Here is a 15,011-nt window from a genome sequence, read left to right on the forward strand (position 1 = left end):
ATTCATTGAACTCCCTTTGATATTATAAACTTTAATGCAAACCATACAGTTTACATGCACTTAGGTTGGAGTCATTAAAACTTGCTTTTCAACCATTTCACAAATTTCTTGTTAACAAACTATAGTTTTGGCAAGTCGGTTAGGACATCTTCTTTGTGCATGCAAGTAATTTTTCCAGCAATTGTTTACAGACAGATTATTTCACTTATAATTCACTCTACCACAATTCCAGTGGGTCAGAAGTTTACATACACTAAGTTGACTGTGCCTTTAAACAGCTTGGGTAAAAAATGGTAGACCTCCACAAGTCTGCTTCATCCCTGGGAGCAATTTCTAAATGCCTGAAGGTACCACGTTCATCTGTACAAACAATAATACGCAAGTATAAACACCATGGGACCTCGCAGTCGTCATACCGCTAAGGAAGGAGACGCGTTCTGTCTCCTCGAGATGAACGTACATTGGTGCGAAAATTACAAATCAATCGCAGAACAACAGCAAAGGACCTTGTGAAGATGCTGGTAGAAACAGGTACAAAAGTATCTATGTCCACAGTAAAACGAGTCGACATAACCTGAGCCAGGAAAAAAACACTGCTCAAAAATTGCCATAAAAAAGCCAGACTACGGTTTGCAACTGAACATGGGGACAAATATCGTACTTTTTGGAGAAATGTTCTCTGAACTGATGAAACAAAAACAAAGTTGTGGCAAAATGGCTTAAGGACAACAAAGTCAAGGTATTGGAGTGGCCATCACAAAGCCCTGAGCCCAATCCCATTGAAAATTGGTGGGCAGAACTGAAAAAGCGTGTGCGAACAAGGAGTCCTACAAACCTGACTCAGTTACACCAGCTCTGTCAGGAGGAATGGGCCAAAATTCACCCAACTTATTGTGGGATGCTCGTGAAAGGCTAATGCTACCAAATACTAATTGAGTATATGTAAACTTCGGACCCACTGGGAACGTGATGAAAGAAATTAAAGCTGAAATAAAAAATTCTCTCTACTATTATTCTGACATTTCACATTCTTAAAATAAATTGGTGATTCTAACTGACCTAAAACAGGGAATTTTTACTAGGATTAAATGTCAGGAATTGTGAAAAACTGAGTTTAAATGTATTTGGCTAAGGTGTATGTAAACTTCAACTGTAGGTATGCACGTCAGCTTTGACATTGGTTTTGCACATTGGCGTTAAACTAGACATCGGGCCAATGCCAATGTTGGCATTTATAGCTAATATCGTCCGATTCTGATATGTTCACCTATATATCGTGCCTCCCTAAATATTCTATTTATTAGTGTTGCACCATTATTTTTTTACATAAAAACCATATACCATTTCAGTATCATGTCTTAAGAGTGATAGACAGTGCCATCACCGTGGCCTCCGCAATATATAAGTCCACTGAGACAGGCGTAAAACAGACAGGTGTCTTGTGCACCATGAAAAAAATAATAATAATTGCGACTGTTCAAAAGAGACCAGGCCGGGATTTGAGAAGTCAATAAGAGAAGTGAAAAATTATTCCGTAGTTGTTCAATTTCTCTAAACTAAAGGCACAACCTAGATTCGAGCCAATGTCCTAAGCAGTTGAACATTTTTATTACTCCAACCACGTGAGTGACAAACGTATTCAGTTTTGTCAAAAATAACCTTGTATCGAAGGAGTGCCTTGGATTTGAGGACCTGCACATGCACAGTTTGGCGCTAAATGAACGTTCGACCCGATGACGCGTTCTACGCATAGTAGCGGTGGAGAAGTCAATTGAACTCGACCAAAACAATGGAATTGCCATGGAAACACGTGGGGGAAAGAGCTGTGGGGGGGAACGATCCTGAGTCTCCTCATTGCCCCCCTGCAAAATTAGATGACATTTAGGCTATTGTTTATATGTGTATTTCACACTATGTTGAGGTAAAAATCAGAGTATAATGATTGTATGGGGATGTCAACCTAACACATGTTCTTGTCATTGTTACCAATCAACTGAATTACAGTTACAAACTAATTTGATTACAGCCACTGATTTCGGTATGCTAGCTGTGCTAACCAGTTTATGTGAACGGGAGTTAGCATTTAGTAGTCACTTCTTCTTAACCTGAATAGAGACCGCTTCTACATGTTATGCAACGAAAACAGCCAAACATATCCAAATTGGACTTACAGTGCATTCAGAAAGAATTCAGAACCCTTCCATTTTTCCACATTTTTGTTACGTGACAGCTTTATTCTAAAATGGATTAAATAAAATGTTTTCCTCATCAATCTACACACAATAACCCATCATGACAAAGCAAAAACATTTTGGTTTTTTTTTGCACATTTTTTAAACTAAAACAGAAATACCTTATTAACATAAGTATTCAGACCCTTTGCTATGAGACTCAAAATTGAGCTCAGGTGCATCCTGTTTCCATTGATGAGATCCTTGAGATGTTTCTACAACTTGATTGGAGTCCACCGGTGGTAAACGTAATAGATTGGACATGATTTAGAAAGTCACACACCGGTCTATATAAAGTCCTACTGATGATAGTGCATGTCAGAGCAAAAACCAAGACATGAGATCGAAGGAATTGTCCATAGAGCTCCGAGACAGGATTGTGTCATGGCCCAGACCTGGGGAAGGGTACCAAAAAACGTTTCTGCAGCATTGAAGGTTCTTCCATTCTTAAAATGAAAGAAGTTTGGAACCACCAAGACTCTTCCTAGAGCTGGCCGCCCGACCAAACTGAGCAATCGGGGAGAAGGGCCTTGGTCAGGGAGGTGACGATGGTCACTCTGACAGAGCTGCAGAGTTCCTCTGTGGAGATGGGAGAACCTTCCAGAAGGACAACCATCTCTGCAGCACTTCACTAATCAGGCCTTTATGGTAGAATGGTCAGACGGAAGTCTCTCCTAAGTAAAAGGCACATGACAGCCTGCTTGTAGTTTGCCAAAAGGCACCTAAAGAACTCTTAGACAATGAGAAAGAAGATTCAGGCCTGATGAAACCAAGATTGAACTCTTTGGCCTAAATGCCAAGTGTCACGTCTGGAGGAAACCTGGCACCGGATTCACTATATAAATAAACACCCTTGCACAGAAGTACTTTTGCCGCCATATTTTTATTTGATAGAGGTTAGGTTTTTCAGTTTAGCCTTCTGGCCTACTCTACGTGACAAAGGGTATGGTTACATTTAGATTTAGTCTCCGGACTCTAGCAATACTTTTGGATTCAGAGACCCACCTTTCTTTGCCAAGGCTTGTAAATCTCTTCATAAGATCATCAAGAAGAATAGAAAATAACAACACATGATTTTGCAACTCACTTTCATATTGCATTTACAGGGTAATTATTTTATATAGAAATATACATGATATGATATACGTTGTTAATTGACAGTTCACTTGTTTCTCACAATCAAAGTGGCAATGCCTTTAACATCCCTTATTCTGTCTGCATCAAAGTCGACCATCAGTTTTCTCAGGCCTGCTCGGGTGGGCTTGAAGGACAACTTGACCTTGACCTCTTGACCTGGTCCAATGTCATCTCTGTAGGAGGAAAGAGATCGTTTCACTACAAGCACACATAGTTCTTTCAACTCAGTCTTGCTCTGTTCCACTAACGGTTAAAATACTACCGGAGGTCTCCTGCTGTGTTCAATGAGGCCATGTCAAACATGTCACGCTATACTGAACAAAAATATAAACGCAACATGGAAAGCGTTGGTCCCATGTTTCATGAGCTAAAATAAAAGATCCCAGCATTTTTCCATATGCACAAAAAGCTTATTTCTCTCAAATTTTGGGCACTAATTTGTTTACATAACTGTTAGTGAACATTTGGCCTTTGTCCAGATAATCTACCTGACAGGTGTGGAATATCAAAAACATGATTAAACATCAGGATCATTACACAGGTGCGCTTTGTGCTGGGGACAATAAAAGGCATTAAAATGTGCAGTTTTGTCACACAACACAATGCCACAGATGCCTCAAGTTTTGAGGGAGGGTGGAATTGGCATGCTGACTGCAGGAATGTCCACCAGAGCTGTTGCTAGAGAATTGAATGTTAATTTCTTTACCATAAACTGCCTCCGTCTTTTTAGAGAATTTGGCAGTGCTTCCAACCGGCCTCACAACCGCAGACCACATGTAACCACGCCAGCCCAGGACCTCCACATCCGGCTCCTTCACCTGTGTGATCGACTGAGACCAGCCACCTGGACAGCTGATTGAACTGAGGAGTGTTTCTGTCTGTAATAAAGTACTTTTGTGGGTAAAAACTCATTCTGATTGGGTGGGCCTGTTTTCCCAGTGGGTGGGCCTGGCTCCCAAGTGGGTGGGCCTCTGTCCTCCCAAGCCACCAATGGTTGTGCCCCTGGCTAGTCATGTGAAGTCCAGAGATTAGGGCCTAATTAATTTATTTCATTTTACTGATTTCTTTAAATTAACTAACTGTAACAGTAAAATCCTTTAAATTGTTGCATGTTGCGTTTATATTTTTGTTCAGTGTATTTTAACACCTCTTGCCAAAAACCTGCTCATTCAGAAACATTATCTGGTAATAGAAACTTTTTTGTAGTCCTATATTTCTGGGAAAGACCACACAAATTGTTTAACATTCAGGTCTGCTGGAATTGTAAACTCGATTAGCTGCCAGAAATTACAGTTGTGGCTATGTGCTGCTTAGGCTTGGGTGATATACTGTACCTTTTATACCGTATGCCGGGGTATTTCAAAATACAGATGGTATGATTTTCAATACTCCCTTGAAAAAGTGTTTATTGGGTTTGGGGAAACTCATACGCCACTGCTTATAAATTAAGCATGACTATAAGAAATCTAAGATGTGTCAAATAAATGATTCATCTCAGGGCACCAGCTATGCATTTTGTTTGCTAACTGGCTAGCTATGTGGCTAGATGTCAAAATCAAGCTTCTTGTTTACAGCAGAGACATTCAATCCCCTCCTGGATCAAGATCCCTGCTGCCTACATTTGTATTTTTTTGTGTTTTTTTAAATACCGCCCCTTGTGTGCATGCACATTCGGTAATACCACAGATGGAACAATGAGCAGGATATTTCACCGGATGTGTAAATGTGAAGCATTCGGTTGGTGTTTCCACTCATTACCAAATATGGTGATGAGAGGAAGCCCAGTGGCCGGCAGTGGGAGAAGATGGAGCGAGATTGATTTTTGCCGACATTCTGTACATTTTCTCATCTATAAAACATTTGATCTCCGTACAGTTTTCTGTTTCCAAAACTAAAATGTGTAACAAACCGAGTGGACTGCATTTTGTAGACTTTACCCTTTGCCAAAGTTTCAAAAATTGCATTGTTTAGAAGGAGTGCAAGGGCGAATTGAGTATTTCACACGCCTATTTCACAGAGTCGGAATTCCCTAACGGAAATATGCAAATAAATGCTAGAACACACCAATAGGATCTCACTAGTTCATGCTTGGCTCTGCCCACCTTGCTTGTTCGGCCCACTATGATTCAGTTCTGGTCTATCTTGGGTTATTTATAAAAAATCTTTGGTAATACCGTATACCCCATGATACAGAAACTATATGACTGCCCAACCCTGGTGCTGCTATGAAAATGTGGATTTTTTTTTCTCACACTTTTCTCACACAAAATGAGGTAGGCTAGGTCCTTCCAGGAAGTGTGATGTTTTGTCAAAGAATGTTAAATTCACCCAGACGGCCAGCAGAGATATTATCCTGTGTTTAGTCTGAGGGCATATGTTTACACTGGCATCTCTTTTTGGAGGTTATGTGTGGTAACATTTGGCCTGTGGTCCTGGAGAGCCATGCTGGGGCGGTTTAATCATCGTTGGCCTGGGATGAGGAGGATATGTCAGGATCTCTCTTTGTCTTTTTAAGGGAGGTGGAGCGAGAGAAAAGCAGATCTTGTTATTTTTACTCATGCAATGCGGTCAGACTATGTCCTTGCTGAGGAATTTACAGTAGCAGCCAAAAGCTCTCTGAGATGCTACCCCCTCTAAATCTGCAGCTGCTGCACAGGGTGTGAGATCTTAAAGAGCCCTAGGTTTTAAAGAGTTTCAGGTCTACGTACATTCTCTCATTGCTGAAAAAGCGAATACAAATTCAATGAAGATTGGATCTCCTCTCTCACATACAACACACAGAGATACTTACGGTGCTTGGATCTCCCGCGCTGCTGTCAGACCTGCCCCCTCCACAGTAAACACGCCCCCTCTGAGGGTAATAGGCAGTGGATTGGTGAAGCTAATGTGGGCAATCAATTTCCGAGATACAACTGCATCTCCCACTACCTGGGGAAAGAACAAGGACAGTGTAGGCATCATCAGAAATTATCATTTCAGTAACAAACAACCTTAAATCAATATACTATAAACCACTGTTTGCACTTGAACATATCCATTCTCATGACCAATAGTACTCAATTTAAGCATTGCTTCACCAGAGCCATTTCCAGTTCCAGATAGTACCTTGACATGGAGCTGAGGCATGCTCAGTTGGATGTTGACCTCTTGTAAGACGACTTCGGGCTGGCCGCTGACCTGGAGTAGTGCTGTGACCCTGATCAGGTTATGCTCAGACACACATGCCCCGTAGTGTTCGTACCGTAGCCGCAGCACTTCCTTATGAGCTGTGAGAATAATAGGGATGAGAGGAGAAAGTATGTTATTGTATTGTTTCACACTTTTTCCATGGTATAGTTTTGCACTGTTAACTTGGTTCCTAAACATACAAGAACACCAGGGGTCAGACTGACCCAGTGCCACTAAAAAATAAATCAAACACAGGGTCTCACACTAGTTCAAAAGTTTGATTGTGTGATGGCAGTTGAGGCCCACCTTTCTGGGCTGGCACGGTCAGGCTGGCAGTCTTCCTATGGCACTCCCCCCGGTGGAGACTGTTGTAGGTGACAGCGTTGGACGTCACAGTCAGCTGGGCTGGGGTGTCCTCTCCACCGACGTTGTGCACCTCCACTATCACATCAAAGTCTGTCCCCAGGACGGCCTGGGCGTGTTTGATCTTCAGCTCCAGCTGCCCTGGTGCTCCATTCGGCTGCGTTACCCGCCGTCCTGCCTTCTCATACACCTCACGCTCCTTCACTGAACCTGGTAGAAAGGAAGGAGGATGTCATACTGTTCAATTAACGGTGTGTTCGTGTGGTATGTGTCCAAAGTGACACCCTTCCCTTGGGGGTATTTGTAGTGTGTAACAGTCTACTGTACTCTTTAGGTTCTCTTCCCATCTGTGCTAGTATTTGTGCAGGTGTGAACATTACAGTATGTTTGTTTAAGGGAAGGAAGTGAATACCTTCGGGGTATTTGTAATGTTTAGTGATGTCCTCTCTGTAGTCTCCGTACACACTCTTGGTGCTGATGTTTTGGCCCACTGTATTCTGGTTGAGGGAAACTTGTGAGCGTTGGCCATCTGGGTAGACGATCCAGGTGACCAGGTCTGCGTTCACCTCAGAGAACACGAAGGCTGCATCATACTTCATCCCCACATCACCGTCCCTCACCGCCTTGACTGGACAGGGCCCACAACAGTACACCCCTGAGAAGGAGGAGATAGGGATGAGGGCAAGAAAAACTACTATACAGAAAAACATGTATGAAATGTAACTTCCTGTAGTAGCCCAAACATAGAAAAATAGATTTTTAAAGGGAATAGTAAACCAAGACTGCTCATGAATATGAAGTGGGACCGTACCATCACTCCTCTCCTGTGGGGTGGGATCCAGAGCCTGCCACCCATCATAGCCTTTAGGAAGATCCTCCCTGTCCATCCAGGACTCCACCCAGCAATGGTAGTTCCTACACACACACACACAATCATACAGTGCTGATTCTGCATAATTCTAAGCTGATATCTAGAAATGAAAGCAACATGAAAACTATAGAAGGTTGTGAGCCTTACCAGATCATGTCCTTCCTGCCTTCAGACACACTCTCCAGCTGCTCATCATACAGATAGTCCACATTCAGGTTGCCATCAGTGTCATGGGCAGAAGAGTAGTTTGTAACTGGGCGAGTGGGTATGCCCAGACAGCGAAGAACTGTGTGATGGGTGAGAGAAAGGAACCAATCAGCAAACAGCATATAGTCTGTTTATAGCTTAATATACTGTAGCTGAATGAAATATTTGATAGTGCAAATATAGAACCAGAGAGTGTTAGGAAATTAGCTGAGAGAGAGCCAAAGCGAGAGAGCCATCTTGTGTCAGTGTGTTGTCTCCTATGTTTTTATTTCATTTTTATTTCACCTTTATTTAACCAGTTAGGCCAGTTGAGAACAAGTTCTCATTTACAACTGCGACCTGGCCAAGATAAGGCAAAGCATTGCGACACAAACAACAACACAGAGTTACACATGGAATAAACAAACGTACAGTCAATAACACAATAGGAAAACAATCTATAGACAGTGTGTGCAAATGAGGTAAGATTAGGGAGGTAAGGTAATAAATAGGCCATAGTGGTGAAGTAATTACAATTTAGCAATTAAACACTGGAGTGATAGATGTGCAGAAGATGAAGTAGAGATACTGGGGTGCAAAGGAGCAAAATAATAATAATAAATAATATGGGTTTGAGGTAGTTGGATGGGCTATTTACAGATGGGCTATTTACAGATGGGCTATTTACAGATGGGCTATGTACAGGTGCAGTGATCTGTGAGATGCTCTGACAGCTAATGCCTAAAGTTAGTGAGGAAGAATAGAGTCTCAAGCTTCAGTGATTTTTGCAATTCGTTCCAGTCATTGGCAGCAGAGAATTGGAAGGAAAGGCGGCCAAAGGGGGAATAGGCTTTGGGGGTGACCAGTGAAATATACCTGCTGGAGCGCGTGCTACGGGTGGGTGCTGCTATGGTGACCAGTGAGCTGAGATAAGGCGGGGCTTTACCTAGCAAAGACTTATAGATGACCTGGAGCCAGTGGGTTTGGCAACGAATATGAAGCGAGGGCCAGCCAACAAGAGCCAGCCAACGAGAGCATACAGGTCGCAGTGGTGGGTAGTATATGGGGCTTTGGTGACAAAACGGATGGCACTGTGATAGACTGCATCCAATTTGCTGAGTAGAGTGTTGGAGGTTATTTTATAAATGACATCGCCGAAGTCAAGGATCGGTAGGATAGTCAGTTTGAGTGAAGGATCCTTTGTTGCAAAAATAGGAAGCCGATTCTAGATTTAATTTTGGATTGGAGGTACTTAATGTGAGTCTGGAAGGAGAGTTTACAATCTAACCAGATACCTAGGTATTTGTAATTGTCCACATATGTGTCTCTCACTTGTACAGGCTACGCCTGAGAACACCCAGCACTGTCCGTAGCGCACCCTCTGTGCCCCGGCCTCACTCCAGCGCCTGAGGATGGGCACACTGCCAGTCCAACGTGTGGGCGGCACCCCGTCATCGTACTTCCCGTCCCAACGGCCCGACACCACGCCAAGGTCATCATTAGCATTCACCTGCACAGGTGTAGAGCAGGTAGGTTAATTACTGTGAGATTATAACTATTCTCAATGTGAAGAAATAATGAAGTTATAGAGTGAACCTTACCATGGCAGTAATTGTCCTGCTCACGTACACTGGGTCTGCTCGGTTGGCTGTGTCCATCTCTGGGTTTGTCAGTGCAGCAGGTGAATTGTCCAGGATTTCAAAACAGATGTCCACCACATCTTGTTCAAACTATGAAAAATGACATGAGGGATTATAAAAATATTATGAGAATGCATTAAGTGAGCTCATGATGACGTAGATACACATCTCAAACCAGTGTTAAAAATACATACATAGAATTGTTGATTGTGACTGTGACTCTATGTACTTTCTCCTCACTGGATGGAGACAATAAGCCATGCAGGTTGTTTGTCTGTCTCTTTCTCAATGTCTATGTGACTATGTCTCTGTCTCTCTCGGATGAGAAAAACCCACGTTTGAGTGGTTGGTATTTTCACACATCCAGTGTAAAAATGTCTTACATCCACCAAAGACATTTCCTCTGCCAGCTGGTGCATGGTGTCTCCAAACAACACCAAGCTGTGACAATTCACACAGGCCACCATCAAGCCTACAGACTTGACAGAAACCACTGGCTGCCAACACCCACCCACATGCCCCGTTGTTAATCTTTCTGTTTGGAATGCCTCAGCTAGAATTGTGATTCAGGCTGCACATCACTGAGATCTGGTTCTCATTGGATCGATGGGTTGATAATGGGATCAACAGGTTTGGGCTCTCTATTCTATCTCAGCTGTGTTGGCTGTCTGTCCTTCAGAAGTGCTGTTTCTTTGCTACCTGTCCAAAGTTCCAGGGTAGTGAGGAAATCTGGTCCCAGGAACCCTGGTAAAGGAGGCCATTTTCATTCAGGATGTACTCCTCTAGCAGCTCCTCGTCAGGGAGGTACACAGAGTCAGCTGGGAGGGAGAAAAATAAAGACTCAGAGAAGAGTGAGGCATTCTTGTTGTAGTGATATCACACAACTGACAACTTTCATATAAGCAATCTGTTCCACTAATTTAATATTTTTCTATATGTTGTTATAATTTCATGTTCGGCTCAAATGTAATTCAAAGTAATCACAGGGACAGACACAAGTACACAACTGAAGACGGTATCTTCCCTGACTCTAACCTTCTGAGAGTGGCACCTCCGTGAGCCCTCCACCTTACCAAAAGAGCAAATAAAACAGGACAGGGTGTAGTGCCGCAACACTGAGCACTTTCAATACTTCTTTACTGATTCAACTAGTGTGTGTGTGCATGTGCACGCAGGACATGCATGTGTGAGCTCACCTTTGCACCAGGGGTTGAAGAGCAGGTAGAACGTCTCTGGTGTTGTCTTCTCCAGGATGTGTCCGTCAGGGGAGAGGAGCAGCACTGTCACGCTGTAGAGTCCCACAGGGGCGTCTGCTGGGCTGTGGATCGTCAGCAGCACCTCACTCTGAGCCCCCTGCTGGCGGAACCACCACTTGTCCCTGCCAGCACGGGCATCCAACACCTTCACCACCACCTCACCCTCCTTACCTAAACACACAAACAAAACCACACATATACTGGCAGTCAAAGCTGTTTTCCCAGACCATTTTATTTTTTATATCTGTCAATCATAACTAACTCCTCCTCCCACTGTGCAGTAGTATCCACTCTATTGCTGACTTAAGCTTATGGTCCTTGTCCTTGAGTTGCTTACCTAGATGCAAGATCATGGCTAGTTTGTGTTTAGGGGACAGGGTTGTGTGGCACTGCAAGGCAAGGGAGAAGGGCTGCCCCCGACGAACCAGCAGCCTTTCCACGTCCATCTCCTCTGTACGATGGGCATGGCTGTTCACCTGGCAAAGCAGGTCCATCCCCATAAATACACCTGGAACACAATCAAAGAAAAAGCATAGGGTTCAGTCACTTCTAATAAAAACCTATTCTACTGTATAGTTACAAATAATGAGTTCAAGAGGATGTTTTAGGGGGTAACCAGACCACACCTGTACTATTACTCTTGTAGATATTCATATTTATAGAGAGATCTCTAGTTTAGTCATATCAATCACAATTGTCCCATGTTGTACAGGTCAAACAAACCACAGAAAGGTCAGACAAGTCATCTATTTGAGCCTGACTATCAGTGTGAGTCATAAAATCAAGGACCCGACTTCATATTTATAGCAGCTACCGTCGGTAGACAACTCCACTCAAGCATGTGGCACTGTGTGAAAACATTAATATTGCTGTTTTGATGTTAAAGGGTTATGACAATGATTGCCAGAAATGTATGTTAATCCTATATTGTAACAGTAGCGCGGGAGAAAGCTTTTTTTAAAGAACAGAGGTGAATAACAAAGTTTGATGATTTTTGCAGATGCTCTTTATAAACCATCAAGTAATAAGTAAGTATAGACCTGGTTTGCCAGGTCAGATTGGCACAAAAGAGACCAATCTAAGCCATCAAACTGAAGTCATCCTTCAGCCATTCCTGAGGTTAGACACACTTGTGTGCCATGTACTACGATCACACACAGAGACACAGACAGAAACAGACCAACTTTCATTTTTGACAAGGAGAAACACAGATCTACTGTATATTCTGTCTAAATGTAGAAATGTACACATTTGAGAATACACTTTGTCAGATAACACCTCTGCTCCATCCTCATATTTGTATGATTAGCGCATGTGAGCCTGTTGGTCTCATGCTCTCCTGGTATGCATTGCTTAAATTAGAATGGTTGACCTTAACACACGGCTGTGAATTCATCTGGCAGCACATTTTTCACAGACATAGAAATTGCTTGTAATATTTGTCTCCTCTACTTCGGAGGGCACTACCAATGGTTTTAAAAATATGTGAAATAACGGTAAATCCCTTACCGTTTTGGTCAGTCATTCTGCCGTGTAACCTCCTTTTATGATAAGTTTGACTCCTCTTTTGTCTTTTCACTCAGTCCTGAAGGTGTATGCCCCACTTTTCTACCCGTCTCCACCAGGACCCAGTATTTATACTGGAGAGGAACGGCCCTGTCCTAGTGCTCAAACACACATGTTCACCCATACACACCTCCCGTTCACTGTTCTCCCTGACCTCTGACATCACACTCTGTGGAGATCCAGAACAGAGGTGTACCCACAATCTATGCGTGCGTGTGTGTGTGTGTGTGTGTGTGTGTACGTGCGTGATTGGATGCGTGCCCATGCGTGTGTGCGTGTGTGTACAAGCTTGAGTTGGGAAGCACAAGCTCTGCCTACTTCAATATTTTACTTCTACTGAAAAAAGCATGAGAGCCCAAATATTTACTATAGTTTGTGTCAGCCGTGTGCCGGAACCTTTTTCTCCCACGGTGATCTAAGCTCAAACACTGTGTTCTCTGTTAAGCGGATAAAGGGTTCAGGGCATAGGGCACACTTTTACTAATCCAACAGTTCTCCAGTAAATGCTTTGCGTACATGGCCACTTTTATTCTTTATGTATAAAGCCTGAAAGTCACCAATTACAAAATATACAAGTTGAATAAGTTTACAGCATGATATACTTCAAATGTTAAAAGAAAATTTTGTTCAGCTGAATTGCAGTCCAGGATATTGACTGGAGCTATTTATCCTGGCACATGGTAAAGCAAAACAATCAAACCCAAGCTGGTTTTAAATAAAAAAGTTAAACATCCATTTAAACAAACGTTTATCATCAACTATAGGACATCGATTACACATCCAATACAGTGAAATCTGGGGCTCCTGAGTGGCTCAGCGGTCTAAAGCATGCAAGAGGCACTCAGTTCCAGGCTGTATCACAACTGGCAGTGATTGGGAGTCCCATAGGGTGAGGCACAATTGGCTCAGTGTTGTCCAGGTTATGGTTCGGCTGGGGTAGGCTGTCATTGTAAAACATTATTTGTTCTTAACTGACTTGCTCAGTTAATTAAAAAGCTGAAAGTGTATTTATACTGAAATTATGTGAAAAGTGGGAAGGGTACTACTACTAAAATAGATTGTGTTGAAATATCATAACGGTGATCTTTTTACCTATCCATATGATGTCTCTATGTCCCAATGTTAAAGAATAATAGTAAAAGCAAGAAGAAAAATGTTTATAGTGGAACGCATGCTGTTGAAATATCATCTCATGTATCATCTGTCCTTCAATGTCATGTCATGAGGGTCAACGCTCCAAGTTCAAGTCGTTATTACATTTGTGAGACTCAACTTAAGTCCAAGTCATAGGATTCAAGTCCAACATTCTACTACTAATATACAACATAGTAATAAAATATATTAGAGTACTTTTTGAGTGTGTACATGCTCACTATCAGTTGTACTTATTAGGCTGTGTGAAGTTACAATTTATGAGTAATTGAATGGTGAGTGCGTAAGAGGTACGTGTGTTTGCCAGCCAGACCGTGTGTCAGGAAGTCATATTCCAATATTGGAGTAAGGAGACACACTACAAGAGAAACAATATGAGGGAAATTTCTTCATCACCATGACAGCACCGAGCCTCCTTGCTACAGTGTGTGACATATTTGGTTAATTCTCAGTGACTATAAATAGGAAATGAGGCCTATGGAATTGCGTGAGTGGAAAGTGGAGGGAACAATAACATCTCTAACAATAACATCTCTAATCACTCTGATGGTAGCAGATTCTCACTGTGCTGTTACATCGCTTGGGTGGTGCTTGCTTTTGCTGACACACAGAAGCCCCTCTGTCCTGCTGACACAGGGGGCAAACAACCCGGTGATCATTCTGCCCCACCCAAAAGAGAGACTGAGGAATGCTGTGACAGTAAGATTTCGGGAAAATGGGGTGTCCACCGCTCACAGAACTTCTTCCACATAGCACCTAGGTGACGATGACAGTTGACCAGTATGACTAGTCACACACCACTACTATGTGACTCCCTTTTTGGGAGGTCAGAGAGGATATGAAAACAACATGGCAGGCTGTAAAGGTCAAGTCTGGTGTATAGTGATATACAGTCAGTGAGTGGATAAGCCAAGTTTTAATAAAATAATCACTGGTCCAAGTGTTCACACCAGGGGGAGCTATTAACTCTGCACTTGTGAAGGTGGTAAATTACCTTTTAATGGCATCAGACCGAGGCTCTGCATCTGTCCTCGTGCTCCTAGACCATAGTGCTGCTTTTGATACCATCGATCACCACATTCTTTTGGAGAGATTGGAAACCCAAATTGGTCTACACGGACAAGTTCTGGCCTGGTTTAGATTTTATCTGTCGGAAAGATATCCGTTTGTCTCTGTGAATGGTTTGTCCTCTGACAAATCAACTGTACATTTCGGTGTTCCTCAAGGTTCCGTTTTAGGACCACTATTGTTTTCACTATATATTTTACCTCTTGGGGATGACATTTGAAAACATAATGTTAACTTTCACTGCTATGCGGATGACACACAGTTGTACATTTCAATGAAACATGGTGAAGCCCCAAAATTGCCCTCGCTAGAAGCCTGTGTTTCAGACATAAGGAAGTGGATGGCTGCAAACTTTCTACTTTCAAACTCGGAC

The 15,011-nt window shown here is 42.7% G+C and overlaps 1 protein-coding gene across 2 annotated transcripts; it reads right to left on the minus strand.

Annotated features, from left to right (window-relative positions):
- Positions 1-3,095: 3,095 nt before the first annotated feature.
- On the minus strand, positions 3,096-12,653 carry LOC110520123 (protein-glutamine gamma-glutamyltransferase 2). Of its 2 annotated transcripts, none has more exons than XM_090218593.1 (13): positions 12,362-12,653; positions 11,190-11,360; positions 10,793-11,023; positions 10,296-10,414; positions 9,558-9,686; positions 9,289-9,466; positions 7,918-8,056; positions 7,711-7,814; positions 7,312-7,554; positions 6,843-7,109; positions 6,474-6,634; positions 6,160-6,296; positions 3,096-3,541 (listed from the first exon to the last, which is right to left on the minus strand). In XM_090218593.1, the coding sequence occupies exons 1-13, from the start codon at positions 12,375-12,377 to the stop codon at positions 3,394-3,396; spliced, it is 2,043 nt and encodes a 680-aa protein (XP_090074719.1). In that variant the 5' UTR covers positions 12,378-12,653; the 3' UTR covers positions 3,096-3,393. The 2 variants fall into 2 exon arrangements, with proteins under 2 accessions (XP_090074719.1, XP_090074661.1); XM_090218535.1 differs by lacking the exon at positions 12,362-12,653 and adding an exon at positions 11,479-11,627.
- Between the last annotated feature and the right edge of the window lie 2,358 nt (positions 12,654-15,011).

This window comes from Oncorhynchus mykiss, chromosome 1 (assembly GCF_057628025.1).
Source record: "Oncorhynchus mykiss isolate SJ-2025 chromosome 1, ASM5762802v1, whole genome shotgun sequence".
Taxonomy (NCBI): domain Eukaryota; kingdom Metazoa; phylum Chordata; class Actinopteri; order Salmoniformes; family Salmonidae; genus Oncorhynchus; species Oncorhynchus mykiss.

Coding starts and splice junctions, on each gene's coding strand:
- LOC110520123 (XM_090218535.1), bottom strand. CDS start 11,506: ATGAATATCTACAAGAGTAATAGTACAG. Junction 8,057..9,288: donor CTCAGGCGTAGCCTGTACAA/GTGAGAGACACA, acceptor CCCATCACACAG/TTCTTCGCTGTCTGGGCATA. Junction 6,297..6,473: donor TGCCTCAGCTCCATGTCAAG/GTACTATCTGGA, acceptor TTCTTTCCCCAG/GTAGTGGGAGATGCAGTTGT.